Source organism: Leguminivora glycinivorella, chromosome 20, assembly GCF_023078275.1.
Source record: "Leguminivora glycinivorella isolate SPB_JAAS2020 chromosome 20, LegGlyc_1.1, whole genome shotgun sequence".
In the NCBI taxonomy this organism is placed as follows: Eukaryota; Metazoa; Arthropoda; class Insecta; order Lepidoptera; family Tortricidae; genus Leguminivora; species Leguminivora glycinivorella.
The window spans coordinates 6,130,350-6,148,863 of NC_062990.1; the positions used below are offsets into that span (position 1 = coordinate 6,130,350).

An 18,514-nucleotide genomic window follows, 5' to 3' on the forward strand; every position below is an offset into this window, starting at 1 on the left:
CTTTGATTGACTTCACGTGACTTTTAACGATTTGAAGTGGAATAATTTAATATTGTCTTCGGTTACCGCGATAGTTACTCATGAAATAAAACTATGGAAACGGATTAAATCGCGTATAATAAATTTTAAATTCATCCCGACGTTTCGAACTCTTTACAGCGTTCGTGGTCAACGGGTGAACGGGTGACGGGATGAATTTTAAATTCATTATACGCGATTTAATCCGTTTCCATAGTTTTATTTCATGGAATAACTTACTTAACAAGTATTTAATTCCGCTGATAAACCACGCATCGCGTTGCATTGTACAGAAAAATCGTTTATTGATTAGTTTAGTTGTCGCTTATTTAAAGTTGAATGGTAGAGGTACCTGCAGAGGTTTATTTTTTTTTCACGAATAATTTGCCATGAAAAAGGAATAGGAATGAATGGAAATTGTTTGAAAAATGTCTTGCTCTGCCAATGACTAGTATTATTATTTGTATCTCCGTTTTAAACTCTCGGGTCTTTCGAGCCCGGTCATTTATAAGGCGTGCATGGGAATACAGATCCAACACGTAAAGGCCATTTGGAGAGCTTTGATGTCATGTAAAACGCCTGCTGGAACCCATTTACGGGTACATGAATAGATACCCGTGAACCGGTTTCAGCAGGCATTGGACTATTGTAGAAAACGGAAAGATACCTGTTCTATGGTTTAGATTTGGATGGAAATAAGATTGGGCTATTGCTAAGAGTTTGGGACACCTACCATTACATTGTAATACAGTGTTATCGAGGCAGGCAGGTATTATTATTATTATTTAGCTTTGTTCTCACACATCCCATATTTATTTTGCTATATTATTTTTTTATTGGTGGCTTGATGGTAAAAGCCTCCTCCATCTTCTTCCATTTGATTTTGTTTTCCGCAATATGCTCCCAATTATTTCCTGCGGTTACTATGATGTCATTCCATCTTTTTCTTTGTTTCCCTCTGTTTCTTTTTCCAAGAGGACCTTTCCATTTGGTCCAATGACTAGTATACCAAGTTTTATTATTTTCTTTTGAATGGTTTACTTATCTTGAACCAAAGACCCGTACGTTTCCTGATTTTATAGTTATCCGCTTTTCAGACGGTCGTAAAGATACAATACAGTATATACAATACGACACAAACTATCCTTTTCTCAAAAAGACAGTCTTCATTCGAAATAAATCCGAATATTCGCTTAAACTTATGGACATTGAGTCCTTTATACATCTTGTCAAACTTAGTATAGATTAGATTAGATTAGATATATTTATTTCACAACATGATTACAGTACAAATTACATTTATGTCAATTTATAAGAATCTATATTGTGATCGTCAAAAAAGTAAAAGAAAATGGTATCAATATAATTAAAATAAGTTAAATTTGCAGAATATGAAATGATCACCAAAATATTGTAGTTTATATGCATAATATTGCAGTTTTAGAGAAGGCCAATGCAAAATGAATCTAAACCTCAGGTTTCCTAGGACCGCGTACCGTCTCCATACTTCGTAAAGTCAAGGTAATAAATATACACCCTGTTTTTAGGGTTCCGTAGTCAACTAGGAACCCTTATAGTTTCGCCATGTCTGTCTGTCCGTCCGTCCGTCCGTCCGTCCGTCCGTCCGTCCGTCCGTCCGTCCGTCCGCGGATAATCTCAGTAACCGTAAGCACTAGAAAGCTGAAATTTGGTACCAATATGTATATCAATCATGCCAACAAAGTGCAAAAATAAAAAATGGAAAAAAATGTTTTATTAGGGTACCCCCCCTACATATAAAGTGGGGGCTGATATTTTTTTTCATTCCAACCCCAACGTGTGATATATTGTTGGATAGGTATTTAAAAATGAATAAGGGTTTACTAAGATCGATTTTTGATAATATTTATATTTTCGGAAATAATCGCTCCTAAAGGAAAAAAAAGCGCGTCCCCCCCCCTCTAACTTTTGAACCATATGTTTAAAAAATATGAAAAAAATCACAAAAGTAGAACTTTATAAAGACTTTCTAGGAAAATTGTTTTGAACTTGATAGGTTCAGTAGTTTTTGAGAAAAATACGAAAAACTACGGAACCCTACACTGAGCGTGGCCCGACACGCTCTTGGCCGGTTTTTTATTGAATCCCGTTAACTTTAAGGGAAGGTTCTTTAGATCAAATACAATTAATTTATCTAAGAAACTGGCGTCTTAACTCTTACGGTTATTGAGTTATTAAAAAAATAAAAATAATTACTAAACACGTGCCTTTACCACTTCCTAATGTTATTTGTTTTGACATGTGCCGTCAATCACTTGACACTAACTTGAATATTATTCTTAAGGGTCTCTTACACTAATTAATTCATTTATGAAAACGATGAAAAATTTTTTTTCGCGAATTTGACTAAAAGTGATGGGAGGTGGTTGATAACGAACCTAACGACGTGTCGAATTTAACGGAAAACAAAAAAAAACACGGTGTAGATGAGGACAAAGTGCCAATAATATATATCCACAACCTTAACGTGTAATAAAGTACAGTCGTGTATACATATTTTTCATCGTTTTCATACCTTAATCATAACATTAAAGTCATTGTCAAGTGTTTGACGGCACATGTCAAAAACAAATTACACTAGGAAGTCGTAAGGGATGCCGCCACACACGTGTTCAGTAATTAAATTATTTTTTTAAATAATTCGATAACCGTAAAAGTTAAGAGGCTGGTTTCTTAGAGAAATTGATTGTATTTGAACTAAAAAATCTTCCCTTAAAGTTAACGGAATTCAATAAAAAACCGGCCAAGAGCGTGTCGGGCCACGCTCAGTGTAGGGTTCCGTAGTTTTCAGTATTTTTCTCAAAAACTACTGAACCTATCAAGTTCAAAATAATTTTCCTAGAAAGTATTTATAAAGTTCTACTTTTGTGTTTTTTTTCATATTTTTTAAACATATGGTTCAAAAGTTAGAGGGGGGGGACGCACTTTTTTTTCCTTTAGGAGCTATTATTTCCGAAAATATTAATATTATCAAAAAACGATCTTAGAAAACCCTTATTCATTTTTAAATACCTATCCAACAACATATCACACGTTGGGGTTGGAATGAAAAAAAATCATCCCCCACTTTACATGTAGGGGGTACCTAATAAAACATTTTTTTCCATTTTTTATTTTTGCACTTTGTCGGCGTGATTGATATACATATTGGTACCAAATTTCAGCTTTCTAGTGCTAACGGTTACTGAGATTATCCGCGGACGGACGGACGGACGGACGGACGGACGGACGGACGGACGGACGGACGGACGGATGGACGGACGGACGGACAGACAGCCATGGCGAAACTATAAGGGTTCCTAGTTGACTACGGAACCCTAAAAACAGGGTGTATATTAATAATACCTTGATTATAAGACGGCATCTCTATTCTAGGAAACTATAGAGCTTAAGTAAAGGTACTGTGAGTTTAAAATACTATGACGTGTTTAAAAAGGATTCCGACTTCCGAGACGTATTGTTGCATTTTTAAAGAATTTGCATTTCAAAGGAATTTGTCGTTTAATGTTCAAGAATGAAGGGTGATATTCGTTTGTGTTGAAATGTTTTTTTTTTTTTTTTTTTTTTTTTTTTTTTTTTTCAAGAATTGAATACGGGAATAAAGGGGAGTAGAATTTGTTGTGAGGGTAAATAGGGGAGGTAGGTAATTGTAAGTGACAACAACAAGTTTTACATATATGAGTGAGACAGTTAGAGTTGGTAACTACTTGTTAGTGTTGTTTAAATCTTGAGTTAAAATTTAACATTTTAAAAGTTGATCTAAATTTATGCGAGGTTTTATGAGAATCTTATACAGTACCAAATACATATGTATATATATATATGTCGCAGTAAGATAGATAAAGCCGTTATATAGTTATAACCCTAGGAATATAATTATACGTCGTAACATAGTTAAACGAAAGCGATTCGACAGTAACTCTCTATAATACTCGATCCTCTTTGACAGTACCTACATTTTATCTAAAATGAAATTTTCTTGGACTTTGCCTCATATTACGCACCACAAAAATCTCATCCAAAGAATTTTCAACAACGCCAATGACATATTTTTCAGTACAGATGGTGCTTTTTTTACGCACTAGTGCGAGAAGTGGTTCATTATATGCCAGGTCGAAACTTCGGAGGCTCATCTGTACTGAAAAACGTCGTACGATACACGTGCGAAAAGGAAATTCGTAACTCGTGTCGATTTAAAACACTCCCTTCGGTCGTGTTTTAATTTATCGCCACTCGTTTCAAACTTCCTTTTTTTCGCACTTGTATCGTAATGTACTATTATAGACGAACGTAAAAAGTGCTAAAAACCAAATGAAGGATCCATATAAACAACTTCATCATCATCATCATCCTCCTTGCGTTATCCCGGCATTTGCCACGGCTCATGGGAGCCTGGGGTCCGCTATGACAACTAATACCAAGATTTGGCGTAGGCACTAGTTTTTACGAAAGCGGCTTGGCAGATGGCCCTGACCTTCCAACCCGAAGGGTAAACTAGACCTTATTGGAATTAGTCCGGTTTCCTCACTATGTTTTCCTTCACCGAAAAGCGACTGGCAAATATCGAATGACATTTCGCACATAAATTCCGAAAAACTCATTGGTGCGAGCCGGGGTTCGAACCCACGACCTCCGGAACGAAAGTCGCACGTACTTACCGCTAGGCTACCAGCGCTTATATAAACAACTTAATTCTAAATAAGGTACAACGGGGCAAATCTCGACTGGGGGGCAAATGTAACTGGTCCATTTTTTCCATGTTTTACAATGTTTGCATTATTAAATAGAGTGTCCACCGGTTTCATATTGTAGGCGTGTTCAGTGGATACATGTAGAACTCAACATCATAGTGTAATAATGAAAAAAATGGATCAGTTACAATTACCCTCCAGTCGAGATTTGCCCCGCTGTACCTTATTATGAAAAACACTTACGCGTCACTCTCTATTAGTGAGGTCGTAAATTAGAGTATATATTTGCATGCTGTTTCAGGTTAGGGTGGGAAAATTATGTATCGATACATATCGATAAATCGTATTTTACGCAACTTCTGCTGAGACACCCTCCTAAGACACAGACGCAAATGTTTTGGTTTTGAATTTGGAACCCTTTATATCTCAATAGAAGTAGAAAATAAACTTGGAAATATGTACAAGAATTGTACACCAGTGGATGTATGATACATCATCGTCGGTCGTGTATTTGTCACTTGACATATTATGCGTCACTTTCACACTAAGATATTTTGTAGAACAAATGACATGACAAATGATAGACAGCCAATATCTTAGCCCTGCAGGACATCAGTAGTCCTAAACTTGAAGTATTTTTGTTTGAATTAAACCGACAAACAGATTTTCTGTGACACTCGTAGCCGATTTTTTTTCTATACATATATTATATTAACCCATTTCCATGTTGTCTCTCAAATAAACTATTTAAAAATTAGGTGCAAATGCAACCATTGCATTTTGAGTGCGCCAAAAAAAACCGTAATACTTACTTTATTGAACTTGTAATATTCAAATTATAAGGACAGATCATATAACCCGGCAATCTTCAAATCAAGAGTGGATAGGCATATCTGGGCGAGCTCACTCCATCGTAGGCCACGATATAATATCCATCGTAGGCCACGTCTTTGCCTAGGCTAGTCTGTGGCCAAGAGTAAGCCCAATTATAATAAATAAATAAAAAAACAGTCGTTTGTCAAGCATACTTCAGCCGTGATCTCTGCAAACCCCTTTGGGAAACAGGCGTGATTGTATGTATGTATTTATGTATGTATGTACTTCAGCCGCTTCAGAAATGTTTTTTTTTTTAATTATTTTATATCAAAAACCTTACATTTGTTCATACAACAGAGTACCGTAAAACCCTATAAGGTTCGTGTCGATACTCGAGAATTTAAAAAAAGATCGTAAATCTATCGACACAGCCACATCACTAACGGATACAGTCGATAAAGGTGTAAAACTTTTAACACCTCTCTCTAACGAGCTGTTGTCTTGCTCTATTTAAACTTTAAATAGAATGGTATTGTTTAAAGATGGCGAAGACAGGTAAATGAGATTTTATCACTAAAGGGTCATGGGGTCCAAGCGCCCATGAGGTCTTTATAGAGCTTAGCGCAAAGCTCAAAGAAACTACCGGTGACCAGAGAGCTGGCAGCTTTCTCTCGCAACGCATTAGCATTGCTATTCAGCGAGGGATGCTGCCAGCATCTTTGGCACCATGCCGCGGGGGCCATATTTAGACGTATTTTAGTTTAGTTTTTAATTTAATTTTAAGTTGTTTTTTATTGTTATTTTTAGAGTTAGATATGTATTATTTATTTGTTACTTAAGTTTTATGTCCCCTAAAGGGTTAGGTTCCTTTGAATGGATTTAAAAGTATAACTGTATACCGGATGAAGGTAAAAATAAAAAATAAAAACTTACCCCGTTATTTATAAACTTTCACTAAATTTATGAAGCCGATAAAGTTCGTTTGTCCCTTTCTATCACACCAATGCTTCGGAAAGAGACAAACAAACTTTATCGGCTTGATAACTTTAGTGAACGTTTATGAATAAGGGGGTTAATCTATAGCATAAATATTCATCAATAGTCATCATTTTTAATCATATTTAATACTAAGAATTTAACCTTCTTTTTTGAAAATGCAAAGTATTTGATCTATGAAGCCATATTATTATTCGATAAAATAAAAATGAAACCACCTCACAATCATCTTGGATTTAAAATGCATTTCAGTGCAGAAATAAACTAAGTTCAAAAATAGAATTAAATTCTTCGTCCAAAATCAACTTCAAGAAAAAAAGTCTTACTTCACTCTAGACTCCTAAGTAGTTTCCATTCTAAACTTCCTCCGCACCCCTTAAAGCGAAAAGGTACCAACTACGTATCTATATCATATAACTTAGAACCTTGTCTCTTTAAAAGGATCGCATCACCGGTTCCAATCTATGTAACGATGTTAGATGCTCCTTTGAGACGGGAAGCTTGTCTGCGATGTGTGAGTGTGTGTGTGATGTGTGTGTGTGGGTTAACAGGGTTATGCGGTATTCGGTGGATACAGATACAAAGGTGTATGCTAAGAGGGTGACAAATAAAACAATTGAAATGCATAGAGTCGGCACTTCCTTTAACACACAAGGCACAGTATGATAAAGAGTACTATCGTACAGTATGGTCACTCCCGCACTGAGAGAAATTTGCATTGTGAATTTAACAAGTTCGACTTGTTGCGGTTTATCCGTTTGAATCAGCCAAACGTATGTTTAAAACAATATGTCAGCAGTTCTCGAAAAGTTTGTACAAAAATTAAGGGAAAAGTTAAATTTGTTTTTATTAATTCCTATTTTGTTACCAAGATTTTGTTGATGAATTGAGATTTTATTAAGTTTTATTTCGTCATTAAGGTTCTCTAGTATCTATATTTTCTTAATTATAACAATTATCCTGTATATATCTTACGAAAGTCGAATTATATTACTAAATGTTGGTAACAAAATAGGATCAATTAAAATTTGCTGACGTGTCATTGTACAAAGTTGACGGGAATTGCTGATGTGTCAGGTTGTTTTTATAAAATCGACTTGTTGATTAAAATATATTGCCGATTCAAATGACAAGTAGCTTGTTGTTTGAACCAAAGAGCACGTAGGCGCTATTGTAACCAAAAAACTTGTTGAACGAACATGAAAACTGGTTGTATTTTCTCTCAGTGCGCTCCCCGCTGAAAGTGCCGCCTCTCGGTTACCTCACAGTTACCGCCTGTCAAAAACGCGAACAGTCGACCTGTCATATTTCACTCATACAAGCATAGTACGCGTTCACCTACACGAGCTTTGGCTGTGTAATAGGAACGCGCCTCTTTCATATATTTGCTCGCCAATGTCCGAGGTGTGCACTAGGTGAATTTTAGCCCATTAATTGCCGAAGACGCGAATTCCCGTCAAGATACAATATGTTAAATGTAATGGGGATGCGAACGTCGTCATCGTCAATGAATGATGAGCAAGGCAGCGTCCCCACTTAGGCGTCGCGTGTCTCCCCGCCTTGGGCGCGTCTTACGCTTCCTATACAAAATGTACTGAGAAGACGTTTTTTGAATTACATTCAGGCTGCGTGGCGTGACGTCCGTTGCGTGCCGCAAGACATGCGTCTTATGAGTGGGGATGGTAGCTTAAGGTCTTCTCTAGGGTCTATACTGTACTCTACCGAATTATAGAAATTAGGTCTAATAATAAGAGAGATTTAGTGTAGAGAGGTTTTTAGGCCCTTTATCATTTTAAGAATGCATAATTACTATAATTATACCGAAACGTCTATGGAGCGAAACATAAAATGGTGTCTTTCAATCGAATTACTATAATTGTCTAACAATTTCAAGAAGCCTACCTAATACATTAAATTATTCACTAATAAATTTTAACACGTTCACCATAAAGTCGTATATCGTTTGACTGAATAGTTCGTTCCCAGGCAATATCGTAAACAAACGACGCGTGAGTCACAGCGGTTAAAAATAAACAAAACAGATCCATGCAAATGTACGGTGCTGTTCACACCGCGTGCGTATTGCGAGTTTGACATGGTCCGGTATAAATTGAGCTGAAGCTGCTGCTGAGCTTTGTTTTTGACGACCGGTCTGGCTCAGTCGGTAGTGACCCTGACTGCTTAGCCGCGGTCCTGGGTTCGAATCCCGGTAAGGGCATTTATTTGTGTGATGAGCATACCCCGGCCGGCGAGAGCAAAAATGCGTTGACAGCTTAATAGTGCGAGGACACACACTTTGGTCGATGTCGATAAAAAAAACACGATGTACTGGACCACCGTTATGATATGCAGAAGTATTAATTATTGTTGTAAACAAAATTAAAACCAAGTGTTTGTATTTATTCATTATTTTATGTAATTTTCGTAATATACAATTAGCATTTTTTTCTAAATTTTCTGATTTTAAACTCCTTCGCCTTGCCGATAAAATCCATTTCATCCAACTAAAGGACCGTTCTAAATCTACTGTAGTAATCGGAACTGTGCTGTTATTCTTAGAAACGCGTGGAGGTATCAAGTTGAAATAAATAACAAATACTAATGGCTCAGTTTAAAAAATAATAAAAATAATTGTGCTTAATTAAAAGTCGACTATTCTATCGACATCCATATGTCGATAGAACAGTCGATATTTAACACTTTCGCTACCAAGAACCCGACTGTCGGGCACACCGCTCGTAGAAGCGTAGCCGATTACATGGGGAAACCCGTATGTAGCGAAAATGTCGTAGCGCCGCGTAGAGCCCGGTTTCGAAAGTGTTAATTAAGCACTAGGAGCAGACGCATTTTTGCTCTCGCCGGCCGAGGTATGTGATGAGCACAGATATTTGTTCTTGAGTCATGTACATAAACGAAACGAAAGAGACACAGTTACAGTGTCCGTAATATACAATATAAGCAGACTTATCCCTTAATGGGATCTCTTCCAGTCAACTTTTGAGGAAATGAGTAGAAGTGAAAATATCTTCGATTTCCCTTGAGATTTTTTACATACCTACATTTTTAGGAGGATCCTATTCCCCAAATTACATAACAACTGAAACTTGGTCTTAACAAGATATTCGATGTCGCCTTATTTGGTTCTAGCGAAAAGCTTTTGGAATACGCGTCTAGGCACAAACAGAAATAAACAAACGCGAGTCGCGGGCGATTTATCGCAACAGGCGGTGGAGAACGCGGGACGCGTCGCCGGTCGCCTTTACACCGTTGCATACAATACAAATACTTGTTATTGTTCACTTTTAATACAGAAATATAGTACGATATACATAGCAGCTTAACAAGTAGTAAATAACAGTCATCGCTAAACAGCGATATTTTCCAGACAGTTGGGAGTTGCATATTATCTGAGGCCGGCTTGTACACAGTAGAAGAGTATTTCAGGCGAAGTGCATTGATTATTATTTACTTTGGTGTATAACCATTTTTTTTTCAAACGGGAGTAACAAATGCATTCATATTAATCGTTCTCATTTGTTCCAATGAATAAATGAACGAATGTTTTTTTTATTTTCTACAGACATGGTTATCTACATAAAAAATGTTATAAATATAAATGTAGAGGTCTGGTGCGTTCATATCTCGCCAACAATTCTAGCATGACACGACGGTCTCATGAATGGCGGTGTGGCGGTCCTATGAAGCCGGGACAAGTCATTGCCTCTCTCTGTACGTTACGTACTCTGTAGTTTGATAAAATTAATTAATACGTTTCGGTGTGACTGGCATCCTCCAAATGAAGGTCGTGCCATGAACCCGTCTGACCGAAAAATATGCGCTTTTAGAATACCACTCAATACGCACAATTTAACAAGATATATCTCAATGTGATGCAATATATTTAATTTACAAAACATTTTTAGTGTAATTCAATTGATATATCAGTCTGTTAGGTTATAAAGTATTTTGTTTGAAATTCAAAAAGTTTACAATCGCAGTTAGTTTTATTTGCGCTTTTTCTACTTCGTCTTATAGTCGAATATTGTAAGTTGTTCTTGATCAAACTTATCTTGTTTTATTTATTTATGACGTCGGTTTAGAAGTCTAGAATTCTAAATCGCTTGTATTTGAGTGTAATGTGGAGTAAAATGTTTGTTTACACAACTATTGCAATCGGAATGTTGAAGTGAGTGAGTGTTATGATCACGTCCAATAGCAAGATAAATTTATGGCTATGCACACAAAATGTATGGTAGATGTATGTTTAGAGTTATGTTTAAGACGATACAGGAGGGTTCAATTCTCCATACAAACGCTCTCGACTGTTTCCTCCCTGGTTTTTGAAGATAAAACAATGATTTTTTCAACACAGATTAATATTATTATTTTATCTGTGTCGGACCGTTTTGATTATTTTGATATTCTTATTTTTAAAGACGCTAGACCCCATCCTGGATCGTGATCATTCGTGATATTCTTCTGACTCCCCCAAAATTGATCATGATTGACTGATGAACGAGTCCTAATCTTACTTGTGACGCGGATACATGAAAATCAATAGAGATCCATTGGATTTCAAGCAATGGTTTTTGTTCAATTAAGCACATCTTTTTTCATTTCCACTGCAGTTCATAGATTCGTGCAGTCTAGAATTCTCCACGGCGGAAATAACCCACTTCCACATTTAACAACATATTTTTCACTGAAAACTCTTAATTAATCGCCTCTCAAAATTCAAATTAGAATTTTATATCCTCTCACCTACATTCATCTTAAGAGGCCGATTGTGCATTAAATTATTGATGACTTTGATCTCATTTTGAGCACACCTCGGACACTGTGGATCAAATATATGAAAGAGGCGCGTTCCTAGCAGACATTCTAAGCTCGTGTAGGTGATCGCGCACCATGCTTGTATGAATGAAATATGACGGTACAGGTCGACTGTTCGCGTTTTTGAAAGGCGGTTACTGTGAGCTAACCGAGAGCGGGTGGGCGGCACTTTAAGCGGGGAGCGGGAGTGGTCATACTGTACGATAGTACTCGTTATTATACTGTGTCTTGAATCAGCATGCGCCTCTGCAAATATATTAATTATGAGTCGCTCATATTGGGTGTGCAGCGGGGCGGGGCGTGCGGCGTGCATGTCAAACGATTGAAGCTCATACAAGTGTCCTGAGTCGATGCAGCGTATTATATAGGGTGAGGTTGCTAACAATGAGCCACCAAAAATTTAAATCTTAATAAGTCAGTCATAATAGGTTCAAATTCAATTGTTTTTATTCAGTGCATTTGTTATTTATCTAGCTCTAAATTTTCATCATTATTTTTTAATAAAACTGAATAGAAGTCGAGATATTTTAGTTTTTTTAAAAGATGAACAATGGCTCATTGTGTACAATCTCTGGTACAGACTGAACCGGTACTATGTATTCAATGAACCGGCCTAGTACACAATGAACCTACCATTATATAATTGCATAGTTTTTGATAAATAATTGCAAAATATACAAACTGATTTAGGTAAATATGGGGCAATTTAATAAATACAACATTTACAATGTCAAAAATGCTTATTTATTTAAACTAAGAGTAGTTTACTAATGTAATCGTCACAATATTCTTCGTTATATGAAAAATAAAGTCTTGCACTTCAAAAAACTTAAATAATATATGTATTATCATATATTTTTGTACTATATAGTAACGTTATATTAGATATATTTATATTAACTCTTAAACATGGCAAAAGTTGTACAAAATAGACCTTCCAAAGGCTAACTAGAGAATTACCTAGAGAACCTCCTGGTTCATTGAGTACTCTAGCCTTGTGGTTCAATGTGTGCTATATATACATTTTCACTTTTTAAATTCGGTAAAAAATAAACGGCACAAGAAAGCCGCATCAGTGAATGTCAAAAAGATAGAGAAATAGTCACTCCGCACAACTGATTAATTAGATAAATCAAACATAACTACATTCTGAGAAAATAAAAAAACTAAATACTTACTTTTTTTTGTTTTCTTGTCCAAAATCAAAAAATACTTCACTACACGTGCAATTTCAACGCGGACCGGCCGCCGACTGGGGAGCGAGCGGGGGAACCTTAGCGGCGCGTGCTTATGTTCGCAGTGCAGTTTGGCAACGTCGCATTTTCGAATAAAACCGTTGGTTCCTTGTGTACCACTGGTTCTCTGTTGCCCACCTTACCCTACGCTGCACGCCCCGCCGAACGCTCCGCTCCGAGCATCCACTCAGATCTTACCTGGGCTTCATCGCGCTATGCCATATGTAAATCTTGGTTCATCAAAATAATTTATAATTTTTTTATACCACGTCGGTGGCAAACAGGTATACGGTCCGCCTGATGGAAAGCGGACACCGTAACCTATGGACGCCTGCAACTCAAAGGGTCACATGCGCGTTGCCGACCCATTAGAAACTTGTACACTCCTTTTTTGAAGAACCCCATACTGTAGTTCATCGGGAATACCTCGGCAGGGAGCTCATTCCACAGCCGGAGCGTCCGCGTCCCGTCCAAATGTATATATTTGGAAGTATCTGTTCTAATTAAGATCTTGACATGTATCTTAACTTTATAAACATCTAAATACAGAATCAGCCTCATCTTTTATGATGAATTGTGTTGATTGAAATAGCAAATTTATATCCCGTACCGTGTGAACTGACGGCAAAGAATTAAATATAATAAAATATCGTTATTTGCCGGGTGAAGAGTGATGGCTCGTTCGCGATTTATATCGCTCGATGCTAATTTTATTGAAATGTCTTGAAATTATTTTTTTGGATTCTTGGCAATATTTTTACAAAGCGTTTTTCTTTGTTGGATTTTATCGTGTTTTAATTTATTGGAGATAGAAATGACTAGAGTTTTCTTTAGATAAACTTCAAAGAGATTTGTTTTTATTTTTCATTTCTTTTCGTATTTTCAAGCGTGAGTAACTCAGACAATGCTAACTGAAATAAAAACTTTTAATTAGTAGGTACTTATTACATTATTTTATTATATTATTTACTGAAATCTTTACTAGCTTTAACTACCTATTCTTTTAATTTAATGCAAGCTTGTTTAAAAGAAAATTGTTCTTGACGTATTTCATTATTAAAAACCATAGTCCTTTTTGTACTGTTTTAAATTCAAGGAAAACTCGCCGTTGTGAATATTTTATCCTGCCTCGGAAATTCTAGAAAAACAATATTCTTGTCTAAAAACTTCTTAACATATTTTCTTATTAAACGTTTTCCATTGCCAGTAATATTTATTTTTCTCTATATTTTACTAAGATTTTTCCTACTTTAAAACCGTTTTGCCAGTTTTATTGTTAGCACAAAGAAAAATGCTCAAGGATCCCTAATCACCATCATTTCATCCCCCAACAACGTACCTTATAGATTTTCAATAACGAACTTAGCCGCCGTAAAAATGAAAAGTTAAACGGTAATATAATATGTAAAACAGGGGATTTCGGTGAAACAATTTAGCATGTTCTTTGGCGAGATTTATTCAAATTAGAGGAAGTTTTGACTGGAGTACACGCGGCGTCTGCGGATGGTGTGGTTGCAGCTTTAGCGGTTTAAAATAATACAAAACTATTCTTTTTAGGGTTCCGTAGTCAACTATAGGAACCCTTATAGTTTCGCCATGTCTGTCTGTCCGTCCGTCCGTCCGTCCGCGGATAATCTCAGTAACCGTTAGCACTAGAAAGCTGAAATTTGGTACCAATATGTATTTCAATCACGCCGACAAAGTGCAAAAATAAAAAATGGAAAAAAATGTTTTATTAGGGTACTCCCCCTACATGTAAAGTGGGGGCTGATTTTTTTTTTCATTCCAACCCCAACGTGTGATATATTGTTGGATAGGTATTTAAAAATGAATAAGGGTTTACTAAGATGGTTTTTTGATAATATTAGTATTTTCGGAAATAATCGCTCCTAAAGGCAAAAAAAATGCGTCCCCCCCCCCCTCTAACTTTTGAACCGTATGTTTAAAAAATATGAAAAAAATCACAAAAGTAGAACTTTATAAAGACTTTCTAGGAAAATTGTTTTCAACTTGATAGGTTCAGTAGTTTTTGAGAAAAATACGGAAAACTACGGAACCCTACACTGAGCGTGGCCCGACACGCTCTTGGCCGGTTTTTTACTGTAGACTATACAGTTCACCGACAGCCTAATCACTCTGTGGAACTATTCCTGGGACAGCTTGGGCCCATTTCTCGAAAGTTATTAGTCTCATAATATTAGTGTGTTGTCATGGCAACCCGTACGATTTGACAGTTCGTGGACTAATAATATTAGTCTAATATCATTCGAGAAATGGGGCCCTTGAGACTCTCAGTTTGCCGATAAAAGTCGGTCAGTTATTTAACTTATTTAGCGCTATGACTTTTTGTTTTTAATTAGCAAGCTGATTATATTCCGGCGAACTGATGTCAGTGGGTACCTTTAGGACTTGGTTACTTGTCTCGAAAATAAATATTATTAAAATTAAGACCATCAAATCAATAAATAGCGTCAGAGATTGTTATCGTTTGGAGGTGCGCTATTTTTTTATGTTTACTTTCGTTCTGCTCAGTATCATGTTTATTTTAGATATCTGATGAAAGTGATACAACTCTTTATTTTAAAAATAGCCTCAAAATACGTTTAAAAATAGAATAAATTCATGATTTTTGTCGCTCACGCTGCCGCCTCACCCTTACCACAATTTGACAATATGACGTTCAGCAATTTTCCCGCCATCACAGCTAATTCTATACCCTGATCCCCGGTATTAAGGACCAAATTGCCTCACCTCAAACGGCTCCAACTTTGTCAGTCCAACTGCCAGCGATTTCAATAATATTGGAGCTGCCAAAGCTCTCAAAAACATCGGAACATGCACTCTAAAGTCTTGACAATAGAGACGTATTTTGATATTTGTGATAAAGGCAGCTCCGATATTTTGATGGCGATGGTACAGCGATTTGAATAATATCAATGTACCAAGTTGGTCTAATAACAGTTTTATTGTTTGCCATCTTATTGGGATTAGATTTGGTTTTCGGCGATTTCTTTGGGAAGTGAATTTTTATGATGGCTTATTGAAAGTTTAGAGATTAAGAAAAGTTTTTTTTTTATTTGTTTTGTGACTGGTAAGTATTATCAAAGACATATAACTCCGTATAGACAGATAAAGTCTAAGAAAAAAACGTACCTCAGTACCATACAGAAAAAGGTACGGTGGCCTAGATGGCATTACACCTTTGGGGTACGCTCAGCTAGATGGCGCTAATATTAATATTTGACACTTTAACACATATCAAGCTAAGAATATGGGCCAAATTGTCAAAACAGGTTCAAAAGTTTTAAGCCTGTGTCAAGATATGGCAGGCTATGCACTGTGATTACACATTTTACTTCGACAGTAACTCTCTGTAATACTCGATCCTCTTTGGTATTATGGAAGGAAACAGAGGAATTTCTATATTGTGAAAACATTAATAATTGAAGCATTATATGTTTTGAGAGTTTGGATTATTAATATTTTGGAAATCAGTGTAAGTAACTTATTGCTTATGTTATATTTTTTCTGCAAATGGTCGAATATCTACTCTAACTTGAATCATAATCTTTTTTTTTTATTCATTACCTACGTGTTCTAAGGCATATTAAACGTTTGCAAAAAGTTTTAAAAGGAAATAAGTATTATTACAATCGAACATTATTGATTTTTTTTTTACATAAATTCTCAAATGCATCTTATGATATGACTGATTTAACTTACTCGCCGTATAATTATTTCTTGTCAAATAATTTGTGTTCCCTGCATTGAAATATGAACCTTAACCCATTGCCATAAGTTTGAAAGCGTCGAGTCGGCGACGCGAGCGAAAGAGGCGCTGCACGGCTGCGACATATACTCCGGATGCTGCACTCTCAAAATTGAATATGCCAAGGTATGTACTAATTTTTAACCTGATTAAGACTTGTATTTTACTATTTTATATATTATATGTTAAACATATTATGTTAAACTGGGGCACTTACGTGTAAAAAGTCAAAAACGCTTGACATGTCTGCGTCGGGATAACATCAGCATCGCTCGAGCTCAATGAAAATGCTCCTCGTTACGCAGCGAAACATGTCGAGCGTTTTTCGAATTTTTACACGTGAGTGACACGGTTTGCATGTTTAATATGTCAGTGTCTTCCGGTAGTTTTGGTATTTATATGTGACTTACATTTAGGTACAGTGATTATGCTATCAGACGGTCGGACTACCACCTAAAATCTGAGACCAGTCAGTTTTTGGCAATTTTATGATTACGTACATTTTTGCCCGAAAACCGAAGGAGCTTTTGTATCTTACGGGATGTAGTCATGTTTCTACATATACACATCGTTAGCGCGTTTTATTTCGGAGGTGGCGCCATCTCTTAACAAATTCGTGTACTACAACGTTGAAATTAAAATAAAATGCGAATCTGAAATTGATATTTATGACCTTTGTTACTTACTTCTACACAATGTTCCCTCGCATTTTAAATTTATTCATAGAATCTAATTTAACAAAAGAGCAAGTAGCTTGTGTTATATTGAATTTTATCATCATCATCATATCAGCCCTAGCACGTCCACTGCTGAATAGGGCTTCCAAAATTACGGATATGTCAATTACGTAATTGATTACGGAATTTTCATTTTTTATTACGTAATTACGTAATTCCGTAATCGACCATGTATTTAAAATAAAACGACAATTTCAATCAAATTTATAACCTAAAGACATAGTTATTGATGTATATTTATAGATAATAATAGGATAAATATTCAGATTTCATTAAGAGGCACAAAGATGAGTATGGAGTAGTACTCGATACTGGTCTCTTCTGCCTTTTCGCAGAACTATCTTTGGCCGAATTTCATTTGCCAACCAACATTTCGCCGACGTTTCACTTTGACAACTAACAATTAGCAACTTTTTGTTTAACAACTTTTCAATTGGTAGAATTATTGTAAAGCAGATTATTATAACGCCTCTAAAATTTTTGGGAGACTTATCAATCTTATCATTTGTCATATATTTCACTTGGTCAAACAACTCTTCGGCCAATAACTTCTCTTTGATGCTAAAGTTCCTTTTTCATACATTAGGCAAGTTCGAAATAAGTAAAAGGAACATACACATACATACCTACATATTTTTGTTGGAAATAAAAAATAAAAATGCCTAAAATGTTGTAACAGGTAAGTATAGCAACAGAAATCTCATTTGGGACAGAGCCAAGATAGGTGCGACGACGAGCGAAGTGAGGAAGCGTGTTAGGTTGACCGTGAGCTAACCGAAACCAACTTTTAGAACCGTAGTACTATATTAATAAGAGAATATAAGTATTTAATACTTACATGGCAATTGAAATTTATTTTACCGAGGATTATTCTCAATAAAGTTAATCATGACGCTAAAATAACAACACCGTACACATTTTAAACTACATAAACTCTTGATGTTTATTCTATTTATGTGTTACCAGCTATAAACACCTAAATGCGTTCATATAAAAAGTAAAATTTTGTGTGATTTAGAGCTAAAATATCACACATATCTGATCCAATTACTATATTGTTCATAATTCCGTAATTACGTAATTGATTCTTTCAATTACGTTATTCTAAAAAGTTCAATAGCTATCCGTAATTACGTTATTGCGTAATTACGTAATTACGGAATGGAAGCCCTACTGCTGAACATAGGCCTCCCCTTTGGACCTCCATATATACCGGTTGGAAGCGACCTGCATCCAGCGTCTGGCTAAGGGCTCAAAAATAAAACATGGTGTATTTCACCTATCCGATCCATATACTCGTAGTACCTAGAGCAAATTTTTGACGTATCTGAAAATTCATATAAAACCCAGTGTACAGTCGAGTTCATAAATGGGCCATTT

The 18,514-nt window shown here is 36.0% G+C and overlaps 1 protein-coding gene across 3 annotated transcripts in view; it reads left to right on the forward strand.

The window, feature by feature from the left end:
• The window catches only part of LOC125237236 (heterogeneous nuclear ribonucleoprotein L), a 688,519-nt gene that overhangs the window by 555,632 nt on the left and 114,373 nt on the right, over nt 1–18,514 (forward strand). For all 3 annotated transcript variants that reach the window (XM_048144251.1, XM_048144250.1, XM_048144252.1), the window contains exon 4: nt 16,427–16,523. In XM_048144251.1, the coding sequence (XP_048000208.1) occupies nt 16,427–16,523 (97 nt within the window). The remainder of the gene's footprint in view (nt 1–16,426; nt 16,524–18,514) is intronic.